We start from the raw sequence: 17,488 nt of genomic DNA, 5'->3' as shown, positions 1-17,488 counted from the left end.
TCACTCTAAATTGACCATATTACCCTTCTAGGTGAATTCGTTTCAGCCGTTCGATCCACCGTCCATGATGACGCTCTTAAATTCAAAAAGTAATATAGCCGTTAGGGGAAGGGGGCTGGCCGGCTGGGTCAATAGCTGGAGAGGTTGATTGAACTATTCATCACCCTAGGGTTCCAAAAAACAAAAAAAAAAAAACTAGCCGTAGGGACCAATAATGGTTGAGCAGGAGCGTATCGTCTGGCTCTGTCATTGTCAGGGTTCAAATATTTGGAATCAAATCGATTGAATCGGCCGATTCCTAACAACCGACCCAGAAAAAGGTTTCTGACTAATAGGAACCTGAATTGGTTGAGGGTGATTCCATTGCCCATTTTAATTACTTGAAACTTGTGATACACTCTGTTTGCTCCCCTCTTTCTTCCTTTTTCCATAAGAGAGAATCTCTAAACTCATAGGTTGTTATAGTGATTAGATGAGATTCCAAGAATAGTAGCAGGGTATTTTGGACTTCGTACAATGGGGGCAAAGAGAATAATGATATCCCAATTGTTAGATTTTATTCCACGATCCCTTTTTAAAACTAATTATTCCATTTTATTGATTGAGAATTAGCTTTTGGTTATAGTAATTAGCTGTGGGTGATAATGTATGCAAGACCCAGTGACCTAATGCCCCAACCTATTTGTTGCGGTTAGATCCGAACTAACGTCTACTTGGTTGAGGTGTCCTGCACAAGTACACAACACAAGACAAAGGAGTGCCAGCCTGAATCAGTTAGTATAATCCGATGCCTAAGTTGGATCTCTGCAACAGATAAAAGACTCAAATCCAAAGAATAGGAAGTGAGAGACCCCTTTACCTGAAATGGACGTTGCTATTTATAGGGTTGTAATGATAGATCGGTATTTTCCTTATTGGAGATGGTACATAGAGTCTCACATAGGAGTAGGTGTCATCTCTAGGTTAGACACCTGTTGAGTTGGGAGTCACAAGGAAAACGTGACCTTAACTGGCTCGGGCTATGGTCAGGTTAACTAACCACATGGGCTTAACTGCTTGTTGCCCAAGCTTTAGGTTTTATCTTAGTGGACTAGGCCGATTCCCAACCTTGGTCACCTAGTCGACTCAGTAGTCATTCTTCGGAGTAATCTATTTGGGTTCACGCCCGATATTTGGTCTGAGCCCCTGGTTTGACACAACTTGGTTTGTCCAGGACTCGCATGGTTCAATCCGGGTCGAGTGGTCAGTTCGGCCATTCTCCTGATTTATGACGTGTTGCTTGGTGATTGGTCGGACATAATTATGATTTGTCACTCTCTAATCTCATAAATGCCAATTGAGAAATGCACGACCCACTTAGAATTTTTTTTTACTGCAATAGCTCTTGACAATTAACTTTTAACAAAATATGAAAGATTGACTCTAGAGGAAGACGAAGAAGAATTTGAGTTCATGCATTTAGTTGCTCAACTTAAAATTTAAGGAGGGCAGGATGCAAGACGATGGGGTCTAGATGTTCACAAATAAATCGTTTTTTTGAAGCATTTGTTTGGGAATTGGCCTTTGTACAAACTATTCACGTTAGACGCACATATTCTGTTAAATTGGGAATTATTTGGGTACGATATGCATGTACCCAAGTGATGAATACATAGAAGCACATATTCTGTTAAATTTAATTTGGAAAAAGTTATCTATGAGCAAGTAGAGTAACCTACTCCTCACATGGTTTGTCATCATTTTTTTAAGAGAGAAAAAAGGAATAAAATCTCTGTAGAGGGTATAGGCTATCCCACTTGCTCAAAGAACCTTCTTCTTCCATTTAATTTTTGGGAAAAAAGGTCTCTGAGCTGGGGTTGTAGGCTACTCTCTCTCTCTCTTCTCCTGACACTCTCCTCTCTGCCCCTATTGGTTGGCTCCCCACTCCGCTAGCTCGGAGAGCACTCTCCCCCTGTGTTAGTACTAGTACACTTACTCTGTTTTCCCACTCAGTACCTGTACTAAACAGAGAAACCAAGTGTGTTTTCATCAAGCTATTATTCCTTTCAGACACTCAAATGGGAGCCATGATTGCTTACCCAACATCAAGAAACAAATACAACCCATCAATGGGTACTCAGTATTCCTGTGTCAATTATCACTATAGAATATGCAAACAACGAAATGACAATCTTTGCTGTTGTGAACCATTGACTACAAGTGTTAATCATGTCTGGCAAGCAGGAAATTTAGTTTCAACCAATGTTCTTCAGATCCATCCGACAACTGGGGCTAATGTTGAATCAACTGCAACTCTAGATTTCCTGTCAAGGGAAGGGCCAAGATTGGACAGACTTTATTGATGATCGAACTCCAGCAACCTACTCAATGCCACGACCATAGAAAAGCCTCCACCCTCAGAGGAATTCGCGGTTTTGTAACTCAAATACTTTCCAAAATTTCATGTTCAGACTTCAGTTACTTCAACTTATTTGTGGAGATGTTCTTCCTAGATCTCCTGTTGAATATTTCATGTGAGGAGAGTGTTATTGGTGAAGCCTGATTTCATCTTAATCCAAGAAGTACTGGTGATTCTTCTCCAATATCGGCGGTGGAGTCGTTTATACTAGGGGCAATTTTGTACTTTTGAGGATTAGGGTTTCTTTATATTGTACTATGGGAGACGCTATATATAGGGGTTGAGGGTTTGTATTTATGATTGGGGATAGTGGAAGCTCATCTTATCGCTCAGCCGTGGACGTACCCCACCTTGGCTGAACCACAGAAATCTGTGTTTTATGTCTGTGATCTCCTTTTTCGTTTTTCTTTTGCAAATCGTTGTTTTGCTGCGTTGTTAATTCCTAACAAGGAGAATTACACTAACCCTATCGAGAGGTAGTTGCTATAAGTTTTGGAATATAACAGCATATACTATATAAGAACTCATTTATCAGAGTGATAGTTTGTCGTCAAGGGTTCATGTGACATGGATTTTTTTAGTCAAACTTTTGATGTCCAAGTTCCTAGCAATAGAGAGTTTTCTTTTTTTTGGGGGGGAGAGGGGGGGGGGGGGCACAACAGTGGACCACTACAGAGCTTCAAAGTGAAAAGATGGTGCATATGGGAAAAATAACTTGAATTGATACGATGAAGTTCAGGTGTTTAATCAATATTTGATAAGACAGATCTCTAATAGCTATGAATGCATAATCAGTTTACCAAATAGACTTTGCAGCTCCTCAACTTTGGGCTCCTTCATTGGCAACGCTAATGTCACCTATCAAATTGTTCAACAAGAACAGAATATTCAATGAGGATAGAATTATGCAGAGTACATCTAGTTTACACTTCTATGCACACCACAAAGAACCATCAGATAAATGATTCCTCCAAATGTCAAATAAATGATTGATTTTTATTTATGCTCTACCATGGAAGAAGCTCACAATCCTTACCTCTTTGAAGATCTCACTATAAGAAGCATCTTCAAAGCCCTGCATAGCAAATGAACGTTAGAAGTTTCAATCATCAAGAAGAGAAGTTTGTGTATGAAAGAAGTTTACTCCACTTAATGGACGGTCATGGACAATGAGAATTCAACAAGAAATCATGAATGCATAACTACAAACATGCATCTTCACTTCATCCACAAGCATAAAAACTGGAGGTCTTTTTGTCTAGAGAATGGCAAAGCATGCATTTCGAGAGAGAGAGAGAGACCAGTTTCCGGAACAGTTTGAGGGATGCTGTGTTTGATTCTGCAATTTTAGCACGAAATTTGTTGATCCCAAAATTCTTAACTGCAAAAGCCATCATCATCAAAACTGATTCTTCTCCGAGCCCCTTGCCACGACTATGCTGACAAGAATAGGATGATAAGCAATTTAAGAAAGAAAAACCATTTCTCCACAATTGTTAACTTGAATTGATTATACTATCCTAGGAAGAATAAATGAATGAAATTAGCCCCTCCACACACACCCCTCCTCAATTGGTAAGCAAGTACCATCACTTGAATCGTAGACCATGGAAGGCAAACAATAGGCTTCTTCCATGAATCAAGTAATGGTATCCATGACTGCATATTGGATTTCTTAAAATCCCAATGTAAGTCTCCTGAGGTCAATTCAAATGGAGGAAAATATACTAGTGCTCTTTTAACAGACTAAACAGAAGCAAGGAAATGTTAGAATCACAAACTTGTTACTCTGGTTAAATCACCTCAAGTGATACTACTGCCACCCATAGTGAAAGCTATCTCATCTCAAACATAAATTTTTTACAGGAAGCTAAGTACAGCAAATAGGAAATCAAGACTGCTAAAAGCACATGGGTATGTGGAACTCAAATAATAGTGTGTGGTGGTACCTCTTAGGTTCAGCTATCATTATTTCGATCTCTGCCGTTTGTGCATCGTCCAAGTCATTCATGTATATATTCACATCACCAACCATAGCTGAAACAAAGAATGAATTCACTCTGTAAAATATGCAATTGATGAATATGAGGCTGAGTCATGAGAATTTGAGCAACTCAGCTTCTATTCACTAATCTAACTTGATAAAATCATAGTAGATATCCAAATAAAAAAGAACATGATAATGAAACTAGCGCAGTAGATATCCCATCTAAAACCTCGAGAATAAACAGTTCCAAACACCAGAAAATAAAGCCCTATGCATGAAATCCAGAAAATAAAATTACTTACCCTCGACATGGGGATCTCCATGGAAGAATTCTCCTACAACCAATTGCTTATCCAAGACAATGAAAGTGTGCTCTGCAATTAATTAATCATGGAAGGAAGAACAGAATATCGTGAAGACATTGTTAAGAAAAGATTAAAAGAAAAAGAGCAGATAAAGAGAAATTGAAGGAAGAGCAAAAAGATAGATTAGATTTACTATTAGGGTCCTGAGTCCAAGAGAGGTGCATGTCGTACTCTTGGTCTAATGTTAGTGGCTCTGAACCTGTAGCTTGAAGCAGAGATGGATCCTGCATCCATTCATGGTACCTGGGCACATGTTCTCTCCTGTAAGGAACCAGTGTTACCTTCTCGCCCTCCAAACTCACTCTCATCTTCTCTATCTCTTAATCTCACTCTCACTCTCTCGGCCTCTGAGCAGGTCTCACTTCAGAGTTCAGATCGTCGAAAGGAATCCACAACGTTGGGACTTGGGGGAAGGGGAAACGGAAACCCCAAACAAAAACGGCGACGCCATGGAGACGAGCTCGTGTGCGTACGAAGCAAGCAAGGCGGATGGACGGCTGGGATACAGTGGGCCATCTCCATGCATCCCCCGCATAAGGTGGGTCCCATCGATCAGCTAAATTTCAAAACCGATTGGTTCAGCCCGAATTGAATGTCTATTGATTCGATTTGGGTTTTTCCAAATAATAGACCGGATCGAAATCAAAAGGCAAACCGAACCAAAGAAAAATGATACAAAAATAACAATTGGAAAGTCTCTCTAAGCAGGCAGCATAATCTAGAGTCCAGATCCTCTCCAGCGCGCATTGGACAGTTGGAGCTGTCCAGCATGCGCCCCAAGGATAGTTCCAATCGTCCAATGTTTGTAGCACTCATTGGCGCGCTTGGGAGGATTTTTTCACCATAACTTATGCTACTCGTGTTTTTTTCATTAATTCTTTTGAGGAGAAATTTAAAAAAAGTGAACAGAAAAAAAAGTTTTTTTGAGAAGGCGTAGGTTATAGCCTGAACTAAATCGATTCGAAAGTAATAAACAGAATGATAACAGCTTGATAAAATAAAAAACGATAAAACTAGAGCTAAACCGGGAAAAAAACGATACATATTTTACCAATTAAGCTTCGGCTTGGCCAGTACCAACCCAAAACCGTTTTAATCTAATTGAAACTAGACCGAACCACCAATTGACAACCCTAAGCATGGACATTGAATTTTTTTTTTTTTTTTGGGTAAACCATGGACATTGAATTTTATGAGTTTAATACTGGGTATTTTTTATGGGAGAAAGAAGGCTAACACGCTACATTGTCCTTGCGCCTACACACAAGTAGAACGAAATGATTGCCCTACCCACTCGTGAAATGAAAAATCTCATTGGCCCTACGTTAGTGTAGGGACCATGCAACTTGACAGTAATCCCCCACCCTTAAATTTAATAAACTCGCAGCCTAAAGTTAGGCACTTCACTTTTTATAAAACAAATGTTGTGATGTATAATTACTTGGTCTCCAACAGCAGCATTGAGCGGCTTAGGGCTGCCTCAATGGCTACAAGGATGGGATCCCTTTTTCTCAAGAGACAAAAAAGGAGTACGCGAGGCCTTATCCCTTTCAAGCTTCATTTGTTGGTACATCCATCTGGATCTCAAGGAATGAGCTGATCTTCAAGACAAAGGATTGGATCCCCATAGATGTCGTATGTCAAGCTGAAGTTGCTTTTTCTGAATATCTACTAGGGGTGTCAATGGGTCGGGTTGGGCCGGGCTTGCCCTAAACCCTAACCCAACCCTAGAGGTCTTAACCTAAATCCTGACTTGACCCGATCCGACCCTGTTAGGGCCAAGAAACCCTCAACCCAGTCCCGATCCTGTCAGGATTTTTCCTGACCTGACTCGACCCTGATTGACCCTGATAGGGTCGGGTAGGGTCGGGTTGGCCCTAATTAACCTTGACTCTAACCCTGATTTTATCTGTAATCCCATGTGCCTTTAGGGCTTTTTTTGTCATTTGCTTTTTAATTTTTTATTAGGTTATATATATAAATAAATATTAGACCAAAAATATATATATGCAATATTATATACTTATAATTAATACAGGGTCGGGTTGGGCGGGATCGGGCTAAGCCCTGGATCTAAACCCTGACCTGACCCAACCCTGTCAGGGCCAGACTATAACTAAATCCAAACCCGCCTTCAAGGTTGAAAAATCAGGGTCGGATCCGGGCCGGGGTCAGGGCGGGTTCGGGCCAGCCGGGCTTTATTGACACCCCTAATATCTACAAGCTAACCCTCTCTCTCCACCACCACCACATAATAATCGCCCTTCTCATGCATCTTGGACTGCTCTTCCACCTAATACTTTCAAAGCCAATTATGATGCTTCCCTCCAGCAATCTCTGGTTGGAATAGGAGCTATCTTTAGAGATGATCATGGTTGGTTTTTATACGCCTTGTCTGAGTCATTCCATCTTTCAAGGAGAAGCTATCGTAATTTGGAGCACTTTGATCAAAGCTTGGGAGAAAGGTTTTCTTAATTTGCAAGTGGAGTTGGACAAACATGGAGCTGATCAAGTACCTCGTCGAACCATCAGCTGAAGATCCTCCCTCCCGTCATCTTTAACTGTGAAGGGATGGAAGGTTTTAATAATCATTCATTCAATCAAATGCTCTTGTATGCATTCTTATTGGCTCCCGTGTTGATGCAAGCACTACACAACAATTTCTTGCAAAACTCTAATATAATCAAACAAGATTATACATTCAAAATATAAAAAAATAAATTAAAATCAACCACCCTTTACATATCTAGATTCTAGCATATATTCTTCGGTTACAACACGCATGTTTGCCTATTTCTGTGCTTTCCCATTGTCTTGAATTTTCATAACTTCAAATTTGTCATTATTAACGTAACAAGGGTTTATTATTTAACCAAACATAGAAAGACACTGATTACCTTTTTAAAATTACAGTTAAGGATATGATTGAAAATAAACTTATAAGGATAATTGGGTAAAATCATATTACCGACTGAAAAATCAAAGAAAATCAACAACTTCAACTAAATATTATAACAAATGACTAAAACGTAATTGACCACAACCCATCGTCCCCAAAATCATCTACCAACATCTGTCTCGTCTCCAACCCTGAACCCGATCTCTCTCCCTTGTTTTCGGTGTAGCTAAAAACTAGTTTTCTAAATTATCCCCAAAACCCTTGCCTTCTTCCTCTCCCTCTCCCTCAGTCTATCGATTCTCTTTATCCTAGTCTCTCCTTCCCTTCACACCGTGCGGCAGCCATTGTCGGACTCCGAACTGAGGCAGCGGCGTATCAATGTGCCACAGTCATCAGACTCTGAAGGAAAGTCGGATGCTGCAACGGTCGGCTGCGATCTCTGGCTACAACATCCTTTCCAACGAGAAGTAGCGTCCACTGTGATTCCCCTTTCGTGTTTAATTACCTCAAATGTAGTGTTTTGTTCTTCGTAGGTTTTTTCCTTCGGAAGATTTCTGTATTCACCTTCCCTTGTGATGATCATTGGTTTATTTAGCTTTTTTTTTTAATGGGTTTCAAGTATAAGATACTGTAAATTGACTTTCGTCTTCAATTTCACTTTTCCTATTATTTTTGGGTTTTGGCATGAACTTAACTTTGCTCTGTTTCTCTTTGATGTTTTTCCTATATTCCATTGATCATGAGCTGGGTTTTCGTCTGTAATTATTGAAGCATATTTGAACTTCGAAGCTTGAAACCCTCCTAATATGGGTTTCAATCTTATGCAATTTTTTTACTCTTTTTCAGTTTCTTCTAGTTTCTTCAATTCCTCTGTGTTAGGGTTCTTGGCCTAAAAAAATCATCTTCTGTGTTTGCGGTTGAAGTGGTTCTGTCCTGTTGGGGAGTTGTATTTTTCCTAGAAAACAGATAAATAAATCTCTTCTAGGGCTCTGAAAATATTAAGCTCGATAGCAAAAAGCCCTACTAACTGCTAGCTTTTCTTTGTTTAAATATGATGGCACTTCAAGGAGAACTTAAACCCTGCCGAGTGAGAGAAGTTTAACTTAAGCAGGGAGAATATGGTCGGAGATGGGAAAGGAATTTTGGGAGAATTCTCGCAGTTTACTATCAATAATAGAAACTACAGGTTATGAAATGACAGATATGCCATTTTATAATATTTGTCATGAGATTCTAATTAAAGAAAGTGAAATGCCTAGTTTGCCCCACCTAATTGATCATTCAATATCTCATTGTTCACTACGTATTACTACTTTGTTATTTTTCCAAACATAACCTATCCTTGTTACATGAATAACATCCCTAAGTTTTATTTGGCTTAAGTTTTCACATGATAGCAGGAGACTTTAGAGTGTACATGTCCACAAATATTTGTGTTGCTTTGATAAATTAATGGGAAAAGATTATGCAGCGAAGACTACATCAACAACGAGGTTGGCTCAGGTCTACGTTTCTTAAGCGCACAGACGGAATCAGACTTTGAAGTGGATTCCATTTGTGCACCTAAGAGACGTACAAGATGGTTCTCTTTCGTGAACCCTAGCTCATCTCACCAACAACCCCCTCTCTTTCCTCCTTGACCCTATTAATGAACTGTCGGAGCCAAGTGGATTGGTGGGTCCCGACACCATCAAGATCAAGTTTTAAAGTCATTCATTCAAATACTCTTACCCTCTTATATTGGCATGGATAGAGACAACATGTTCTAGAATAGTCAAATGTCAATTTCAATCTATTTCAATCAAATACTCCATTTTGTAAATCGAAAATAAACGGTTTAGATTTAAAAAAAAAAAAGAAAAAATGGATGGGTAATATTTATCTTGTGATTTTCGAAAACATCACCTTCACTTTTTATATGGATAATTATCCAATGTTCCAGAGTAGCCAAAAGAAAAAGATAATCTCTCTTTAAAATGACATTGTTACCTTTCAATATATGTATAAACCATTCTATCGCACCTCATTGGTGTGTTCTTCAACATCACTTGCTCAGAGAATCCTCTCTCTCTCTCTCTCTCTCTCTCTCTATATATATATATATATATATATATATATAAATCGGATCAAACCATTTAAACTAGAATCGTCAAATTAATTAATAAATGATTCGATTTTGATTTGAATTAATACAACTGTTTAATAAACGGCTCAGTTCAATTTTAAGCCGTTTAGAAGTATAAATTGAACCATTTACAAAACATTAAACCGATTATACTTATACCAAATCTCCTCATTTTGAAAAGTACACTGAGAATTCAGAACAAATATGTAAAAATGTAATAAAGTACAAGAGTTCAAAACCAGAAACCCGTTTAAGAAAAAATTGTAAAAAAAAAACAAGTCATTTTATAATTCTTTACTGAGTCTCCTTTAAGACTTTGAACCAAAAACACGTCTCCTTTAATACCGTTAAACCGTTTAACACCCCAGCTGTTAATCACCCATTTACCATACCTTGTCTTCTATTAAAAAAAATGAATAAATTTACCATACCTTGTCTCGTGAAATATTTTTATCTTATGCAATTATTGTACAGTGCAGTACTGTATCGTGTGGTGACTATAGAGGTTATGTACATCATGTGAGACCTGCTGTACCACATGACCTCTGTTATACCGCACAATAGAGTATTACATCGTATAGTTACAAAAGAGGATAATGGTACGTGAAGTGAATGCTTTCATCCACTCTGTAGGAATAGGAGTCTAGGTACAATTTTTTTTTTTGATGCAATGGAGTCTAGGTACGATCTAATGGCAAAAAGAGCAAAAAAGCCATTTTACATGGCTACATAAGTTCTACGTGGTTGGTGCATCAGCTATCTTGTGGTCCCGTGATTAGGTAGAATTGCCGTACATGAAAATTTTCTACTTTTTTTATCATATTTTTTGGGGTAAAGATTAGGTAAAGTTACAAACATTGAAAGGTAGGGCCAGTGGAGAGTAAATAAAGCAAGGCAAAGGGGTCAATAGCGTCGCACGATTGAGCTGACGTGGACGAAGACCACCCCAAACTCAACACGTGCTCAAATCTCTGGTCTCCTCTGAGACTGTGATATACCACCAACACAACTGCGCTGTACGGTGGTCAGAAAGTGTCAGAGGTCCCACCATCCCAGGGAGTTTAAGGGTATCTAAATGTATTTTTTAAATAAAAAATCTCCGTCACGTGGTTTTGTCGCCATTTGGAGGTTATGTTTTGGTTGAACCAAAGCATCAACCACCACCAGCTATCCAGCTGTAATTCTTGGACCAATTCACATGATTCAGAAAAAAAAATAATAATAATAAAACTCTATTCAAACACGCTTCCATTTCACACGCGCTCCACGGCCGCAAGTTTACCTTCTATCGTCTTGTTTTTTAGGTAAGGAGTAAATTTATTGAGAAATACGGATTACGCTCCTACCGTCTATCATAAACGGGGTAGCTAGGTAGGGATCAAAATTGGGCCAAACAATTCTCCGTAATGGATTAGGCCCTCCTTGCAAGGGTGTCTGCAACAACATTAGCCACCCTTGAAATATACTGGAACTGACAGTCATCAAAGTACGATACAAGATGCCTAATATCTTCCACGATTGGCCAAATACTTAGCGCAGGTTCCTTCTCTGGGTGCATCAGGGCCGTAACCAGGTCTTGGCAATCACTCTCTACCCTGAGTTTCAAGGCCCCTTCGAAAATCGCCTCCTATAAGCCTTGCTTCACTGCCAGCGATTCACCAACCAACACGTTTGTGAATTTGAGGGGGTCCGAGACTGCAATTTGGCATTTGCCCATGTGGTCACGTATGATATACCCCACCCCACTACGGTTTCCCTCCTGATAGAGAGAAGCATCACAATTGAGTTTGTAATATCCAGCTTGAGGAGGAGACCAGACTCGGCTAGCCGATGGCCTAACTGCAGGCTCCTTCGAGGATGAAACTTTGGATGACTCCAGGAACTCCACACAGGCCCTCTCCGCTGTAAGAATAACCTCTCTTGGGTACCACACTTTCCTTGCAAACAGTAAATCATTACGGGCAATCCATAAGTACCAGAGGATGAAGGAACACCTTGTCATGATCTCCTTGGCAACCTGCTTGCCATGTACAGCAAAGTGCGACCAATCTCCCACCCAGTTGTGCACCTTGACACCCTCCTCCTCCGGTACCCTGAGCGAGAGGGAACTGCCGAACCAAACCTGCTTTGCAAACGGGCATGTGAACAGAATATGGGCGCTCGTTTCAATCCCCAGACCACACCTTTGACAAAGAGTTTCCACTTGAACCTGTCGTTGGCTCAGAGCCGCAGCTGTAGCAACCCCATCAGCGCAAACTTGCCAGATAAAATTTCTGATCTTGGGAAGGGTATCGCATTGCCATATCATCTTCCAAACTTCAGTAGGGACTTCATCCCATGAGTGGATCCTTGATGAAGTTGCAGCATTCATCTCTTGCTCCTGTTTCAGGTTACAAAGGAGGTGGTAGCCGCTTTTCATTGAGAAACCTCCCTTCCTAGCGCCACCCCAAACCTGTTGGTCAACACAATTGAAGAAGCCTAGTTGGATCTGGTAGATTGCTGCTTTGTCTTTGGGATGAAAGAAACGGTCCACCAATACCTCCTTCCAACAACGATTGTCCTGGTCTATCAACTCACAGACTCGGGTCAACGGGCATTCTTCAAGAAGTGGAAACTGGGGGTTTTGTAGACACTGATTTTTGTCACCCCCTGTTTGGCGATGATGACAACGGGACATGGGCGATGGACGACGCACTTTCCCTCTTTCTGGACCCAAAATACCTGACCCATAAGCCCAAAACCATTCTGAACCCAAAATAGCCCATTTCAGGCCCAAAAACAAAGAAAAAGTGGTATTGCACTCCCACGACGCCATGGACTTTTTCCACGGCACCGTGGGGGCCCATCACGACATCTATGTATGTTTTTCACTGCACCATGAGGGGGTGTGACATCAGCCTGCTGACGTCACCCACGGCGCCGTGGAGGACTTATCCGGCCCAAGGGAGAGGGCCCCCCTCCCTATAAATAGGAGGGTCCCCTTCCCCCATTTCTCATGGTTTTTTATGGTTGGAGACCCTCCATGCATGTTTCTGACCTTCCTTTTCACCCTTTTTCATCCCTTTCTCCTACGAAGTAAGTGAGTGAGTGAAGGTTCCTCGGCGCGGATAGATCCTTTGATTATCTCTCCGAGTATAGAGCATTCCCGCTCCTAGGCATTGTTATCCCGTCAGTGTACGGCAAGCAGTCAAAACCCCTTTATTACAGACGTTATTCTGTCTGTTTGCTCCTTACCAAATCACTTGAAAAGTGTTGTTGCTCTGCCCAGAAGGAATCGGCGTCAGTCTATTCGTCCATCTCCCCTGAGCCAAGGGAATACAACCGTACAGGTATAATTACTGCATTCTTACTGTTTCAATGTAGTCCTTTCGTATTCCATCATTTTAGTATATGTTTTTTTCATGTACATAATGTAGTTTATTATATTCTAATTCAATTTATAACGACCGAATGTAGTTCGTAATATCCCCCATCCCCGTAATAAAAGAGAGAGAACATTTGTCCTTATGTAGCCTCTAGTACAGAGAGACCTGTTTCGGCCGGGGCGAGGTGGGTGCCTAATATCTTCCCATACTCGTAACCTGACCCCTTACCCGAACCTCTGGTCAGACCATATGGAGTCAAGTAGCCCAATTCCCTTCACAATGGATAGGGTTACACTTGATGGGTCCTAGGCCCTAACCCTAGGTGGCGACTTCACATTGCTATAGTGCCTTATGCATGATCCCGATCCCCTGGTATCACTCTTGAATATTAACAATATTACCTAGCAATAATATGCCTGCATCCCACCGAAGGCTACGGAGGCCTCGTAAAAGTCGCGAGGACCACGATACTTACAGGTTTGAACCAAGGTGCTTGTGGGATCCAATTATCATCCCAAATATTGATCTTTTCTCCCGACTTGGCACCCAGCCAGGATACTCCTCCATGCCCAAGAGGGATTAGATCCCAACACAGCCTCCATAAAATCACATTTAGGGAAATAGATACTCTTCATAAATCGAGCCCAAGAGGAATCTGGTTCTCTCCACAGTCTCCAAGCAACCTTAGCTAGGAGGGCATTATTATGCAACTCTAGATCTCTTAGCCCCAAACCTCCTCGCTCCTTCGAACGGCACAGACGTGGCCCAGAAATCCAGTGAATCTTCTTCTTATCCGACCCATCACCCCAATAGAAATTTGCAGCCACCTTCTTAATTTTGGTGTGGTGCGAGGTCGGTAATTTAAAGTGGGAAGCAGCATAATTAGAGAGGGAGAACGCCACTGACTTCAACATAATTTCTTTCCCTGCATAGGAGAGTAAATGATGCTTCCAACCTTCAAATTTCTTTCCTGCCCTATCAGATATCTCCTGAAATAATTTGACTTTAGATGTCCCAAAGGCTGTTGGTAAACCCAGGTACTTATTGGGACCATTCCTGTACTTGACTTTTAGTACCCGGGAGAACCAGCGACGGAATTTGGGTGGAGCATTTGGGCTGAACGACAAGGAGGACTTCTGCAGGTTAACAACCTGGCCACTAGCTTTGCAGTAGATCTCCAAGCACTCGCAAAGATGGCACACTCTTGCAAGTTTCATCTCTGAGAATAACATGCAATCATCAGTAAAGAGGAGATGAGTAACCGCCTCTGATCTATTCCGTACCGATATCCCTTTAAGGAGGCCTTCATTTCCAGCCTTAGCAACCACGTTACTCAGCGTCTGTGAGCATAGAATAAACAATGCAGGTGATAAAGGATCGCCCTACCGAATGCCCCGTGATGGAATCATCGTACCCCGCATCGCATCATTAATCAGGAGTTTATAAGTAACGGACCGGAGGCAGGAGAGCACCATGTTGACCCAACGAGTGGAGAAGCCAAATCGGTGGAGTAGCTTATCCACAAACTCCCATTCCACCCTGTCATATGCCTTCTTCATGTCTAGCTTGAGAGCTAGTAGCCTTTGCTTGCCTTTCTTCTTGTGATTTATATAGTTGAAGAGCTCATGGGCCGTGTATATGTTATCCGAGGTCGATCTTTGAGGGATGAAAGCAGACTGAGCCGGTGAGATCAAAGTTTCAAGCACCCCCTTCAACCTGTTCACCATGATTTTGGTAATCACCTTGACAGCGACAGAGCATAGACTAATAGGTCGGTACTGGTCTGCACTTTTAGGGTTAGAACACTTTGGAACTAGACAAAGCAAAGTCTCATTACAATGTGCTGGTAAACTACCAGACACAAAAAAAGTATTGACAATGGAGAACAGATCCTCATGTGTAAAGTCCCAAAACTTTTGGAAAAAAGCAGGGGGTATACCATTAGGGCCCGGCGCCTTGAGAGGAGCCATCGCAAAAAGGGCTGATCGCATCTCTGCCTTAGTGGGGATTGCACAAAGGTTCTCATTCATCTCGGCAGAAACCGAAGGGACGATGGAGTCAGGGATGATATGTAGCAAGTCCAGTTCGATGCCTTCTGAAGTGTATATGTTGGTGTAATAGGCTTCCATCTCCTTGTACACCTGCTCTTCCGACTGTGTCCAAGTGCCATCAGCAAGTTTCAGTCGTAGGATTCTGTTATAACTCCTCCTCTGAATTGTAGACATGTGAAAGAATTTGGTGTTGAGGTCTCCTTCATTCAGCCACGATATTCTGCTCTTTTGCTTCCACATCTCCTCCTCCCTCTCCAATGCTTCATTTAGCTGGCTAGAAATCTCAAGTTCCTTCCTCTATGTCTCAACCGTGATTGGTCCTCCTTGCAGTATCACGAGCTCCTCTTGAAGCTTCATAATAGTTGAGTGAATGTTTCCGAAAACCTCTTTATTCTACCTTTGGAAGACCTTCCTACAGGTCTGTAATATCGTCAACTCTATATAGTATTGAGAGAATTGTCACGGACAAAATTTTCTTTTAAACCAACCTGTCCGTGCTTAACCAATACAAGACCAAGGCAACCCCTAAAGGCCATTTAAATTATCTTTGAGACCATGATTTTAATAAATGGTGTCGAATGAAGCATATCGGCCAATCCAATTGATATCGGATGGTTTTGCCTTCAATTTTTTTAATCAAAATTGAGAGGAAAACTATCCGATTCATCTCAATATGACTGCTATCCATCTCAATACCATTTTTTATAACCCGTGATCTGTATACAGGTATCGACCGATCCCTAAAGACAACAACTTACAAGTTACAACAACTCAAATTGTGGTGATGGAAGGCATCTGGGTTTCTTCACTAGAATATACTATGGTCGATACAACCTCAAATTGTGGTGATGAAAGGCATTTGGGTTCCTTCACTACAATATACTGTTGTCGAGACACTATAGTGTGGATGGGATCCCTAAAGGAAACAAGTTACCATAACCTCAACGTTTCTCTGCCCAAATACGCTATTGTGACATTAATGGTGAGGAAGGAGATGAATAGGGTTGTGACTAATATAGAATCTATGCTCTCATAGCTTCATTGGCTCTACCATCATCGGCAACAATAAAAGCAATTGCAATGGTCCCTCTTCAAACTTGGAAGACAAGAGGAGTCAATTAGGCAATAAGAAGGGTCATTCTAAGGGTATATATGGTAACCTTCCAAAAAATGGATTCTGGCATTTTTTCTGATTCTGGGGCCAGAATTGAATCAAATTATGTATGGTTTGTCCGGTCCGTTTCTGTGATTCTTTGAAACGGACCGGGATTCTTTGAAACGGACCGGGTGATATAAGGACGACTTAAGTTAGAGGGCATTTTTTGGAATTTTCCCTCAAAACATAACAAAATCTAAAACGGCTTTACCCTCTCCATCTCTCAAACGAAGAACACCGCCAACCCTCTACATCAAGCCCTTTCTGTTCTGGCGTAGACTTGGTTCTAAGAGATTCAATCTCAGTAGCCCAACAAGGAAGGTTGAAATCTTTTGGGATCTCACCAAAATCAAATTTAATTCAGGCCCAGAAGAACCCCAGTCTAGATTCTATGTCGCTGTTGTCATCGACGACGAGATGACTCTTGTTGTGGGTGACTCCTGCAACGAAGCTTACAGCAGAACCAGAGCAACAAAGCCTGCGAGATCCCAGGTTTTGATTATGAGGAGAGAGCATGTTGTGGGAAACAAGTATTACACTACAAAAGCGAGATTTGGGGGTAAGACCAGAGATATCTGCATTGATTGCAGAGTGAGTGGATTCAAGGGATGAACCCAGACTTTGTTTCAGCTTCGATAGGAAGAGGGTTTCGTAGGTGAAATGATTAAAGTGGAAGTTCAGAGGAAATGAGAGGATTGAAGTGGATGGGGTCCCTATTCAGGCGTCTTGGGACGTTTACAACTGGATGTTCAATGGTGCTGAGAATGGGCATGCCGTGTTCATGTTCAGGTTCGAGAAAATGGACGAATTGGAGGATGAGATGATAATGTTGCCGGAACAGCAACAATTGTTGTGTGGGTTTTTGATGAATGGGTTCGAGTGGAAGAAGATGAAGAAGAGTCTATTGAAGACGGGGAGCTCGTCGTCATCTTCGATGTCTTCAACTTCGTCTGGTTGCGGTTCTTCTGTGTTGGAATGGGCCAGTATAGAGGAGAGCGAGTTGCAAAGTCCATCTAGGTTTTCGGTGCTGGTTTATGCTTGGAAGAAAAGAAGGGTCTGATTCCAACTGATTCTTTTTTTGTTAATTCTTTGTTTCATGGAAGATTCTCTTTTGGGACTGGTAATACTTCGATTTTTAGATT

General features: G+C 41.3%; 1 protein-coding gene and 1 pseudogene across 1 annotated transcript; one reads left to right on the top strand and one right to left on the bottom strand.

The window, feature by feature from the left end:
* Nucleotides 1-3,101: 3,101 nt before the first annotated feature.
* Nucleotides 3,102-5,089, bottom strand: LOC122639824 (N-acetyltransferase 9-like protein). The gene is made up of 6 exons (XM_043832817.1): nucleotides 4,884-5,089; nucleotides 4,688-4,759; nucleotides 4,348-4,435; nucleotides 3,700-3,832; nucleotides 3,435-3,473; nucleotides 3,102-3,256 (listed from the first exon to the last, which is right to left on the bottom strand). The coding sequence occupies exons 1-6, from the start codon at nucleotides 5,056-5,058 to the stop codon at nucleotides 3,176-3,178; spliced, it is 588 nt and encodes a 195-aa protein (XP_043688752.1). The 5' UTR covers nucleotides 5,059-5,089; the 3' UTR covers nucleotides 3,102-3,175.
* Nucleotides 5,090-16,360: 11,271 nt separating this feature from the next.
* Nucleotides 16,361-17,406, top strand: LOC122640227 (annotated as a pseudogene).
* Nucleotides 17,407-17,488: the final 82 nt, after the last annotated feature.

This window comes from Telopea speciosissima, chromosome 9, assembly GCF_018873765.1.
Source record: "Telopea speciosissima isolate NSW1024214 ecotype Mountain lineage chromosome 9, Tspe_v1, whole genome shotgun sequence".
NCBI lineage: Eukaryota > Viridiplantae > Streptophyta > Magnoliopsida > Proteales > Proteaceae > Telopea > Telopea speciosissima.
The sequence above is the reverse complement of the archived record's forward strand: the minus strand, read 5'-3'. Positions and strand labels throughout refer to the sequence as shown.

Bases quoted from the DNA above. Each gene is read 5' to 3' on its own strand.
- LOC122639824 (XM_043832817.1), bottom strand. From the start codon at position 5,058: ATGAGAGTGAGTTTGGAGGGCGAGAAGGTAACACTGGTTCCTTACAGG. The intron at 4,436-4,687 runs GTAAGTAATTTT...TCTTTGTTTCAG, and splicing joins TGGAGATCCCCATGTCGAGG to CTATGGTTGGTGATGTGAAT. The intron at 3,257-3,434 runs GTAAGGATTGTG...ACAATTTGATAG, and splicing joins ATAGTGAGATCTTCAAAGAG to GTGACATTAGCGTTGCCAAT.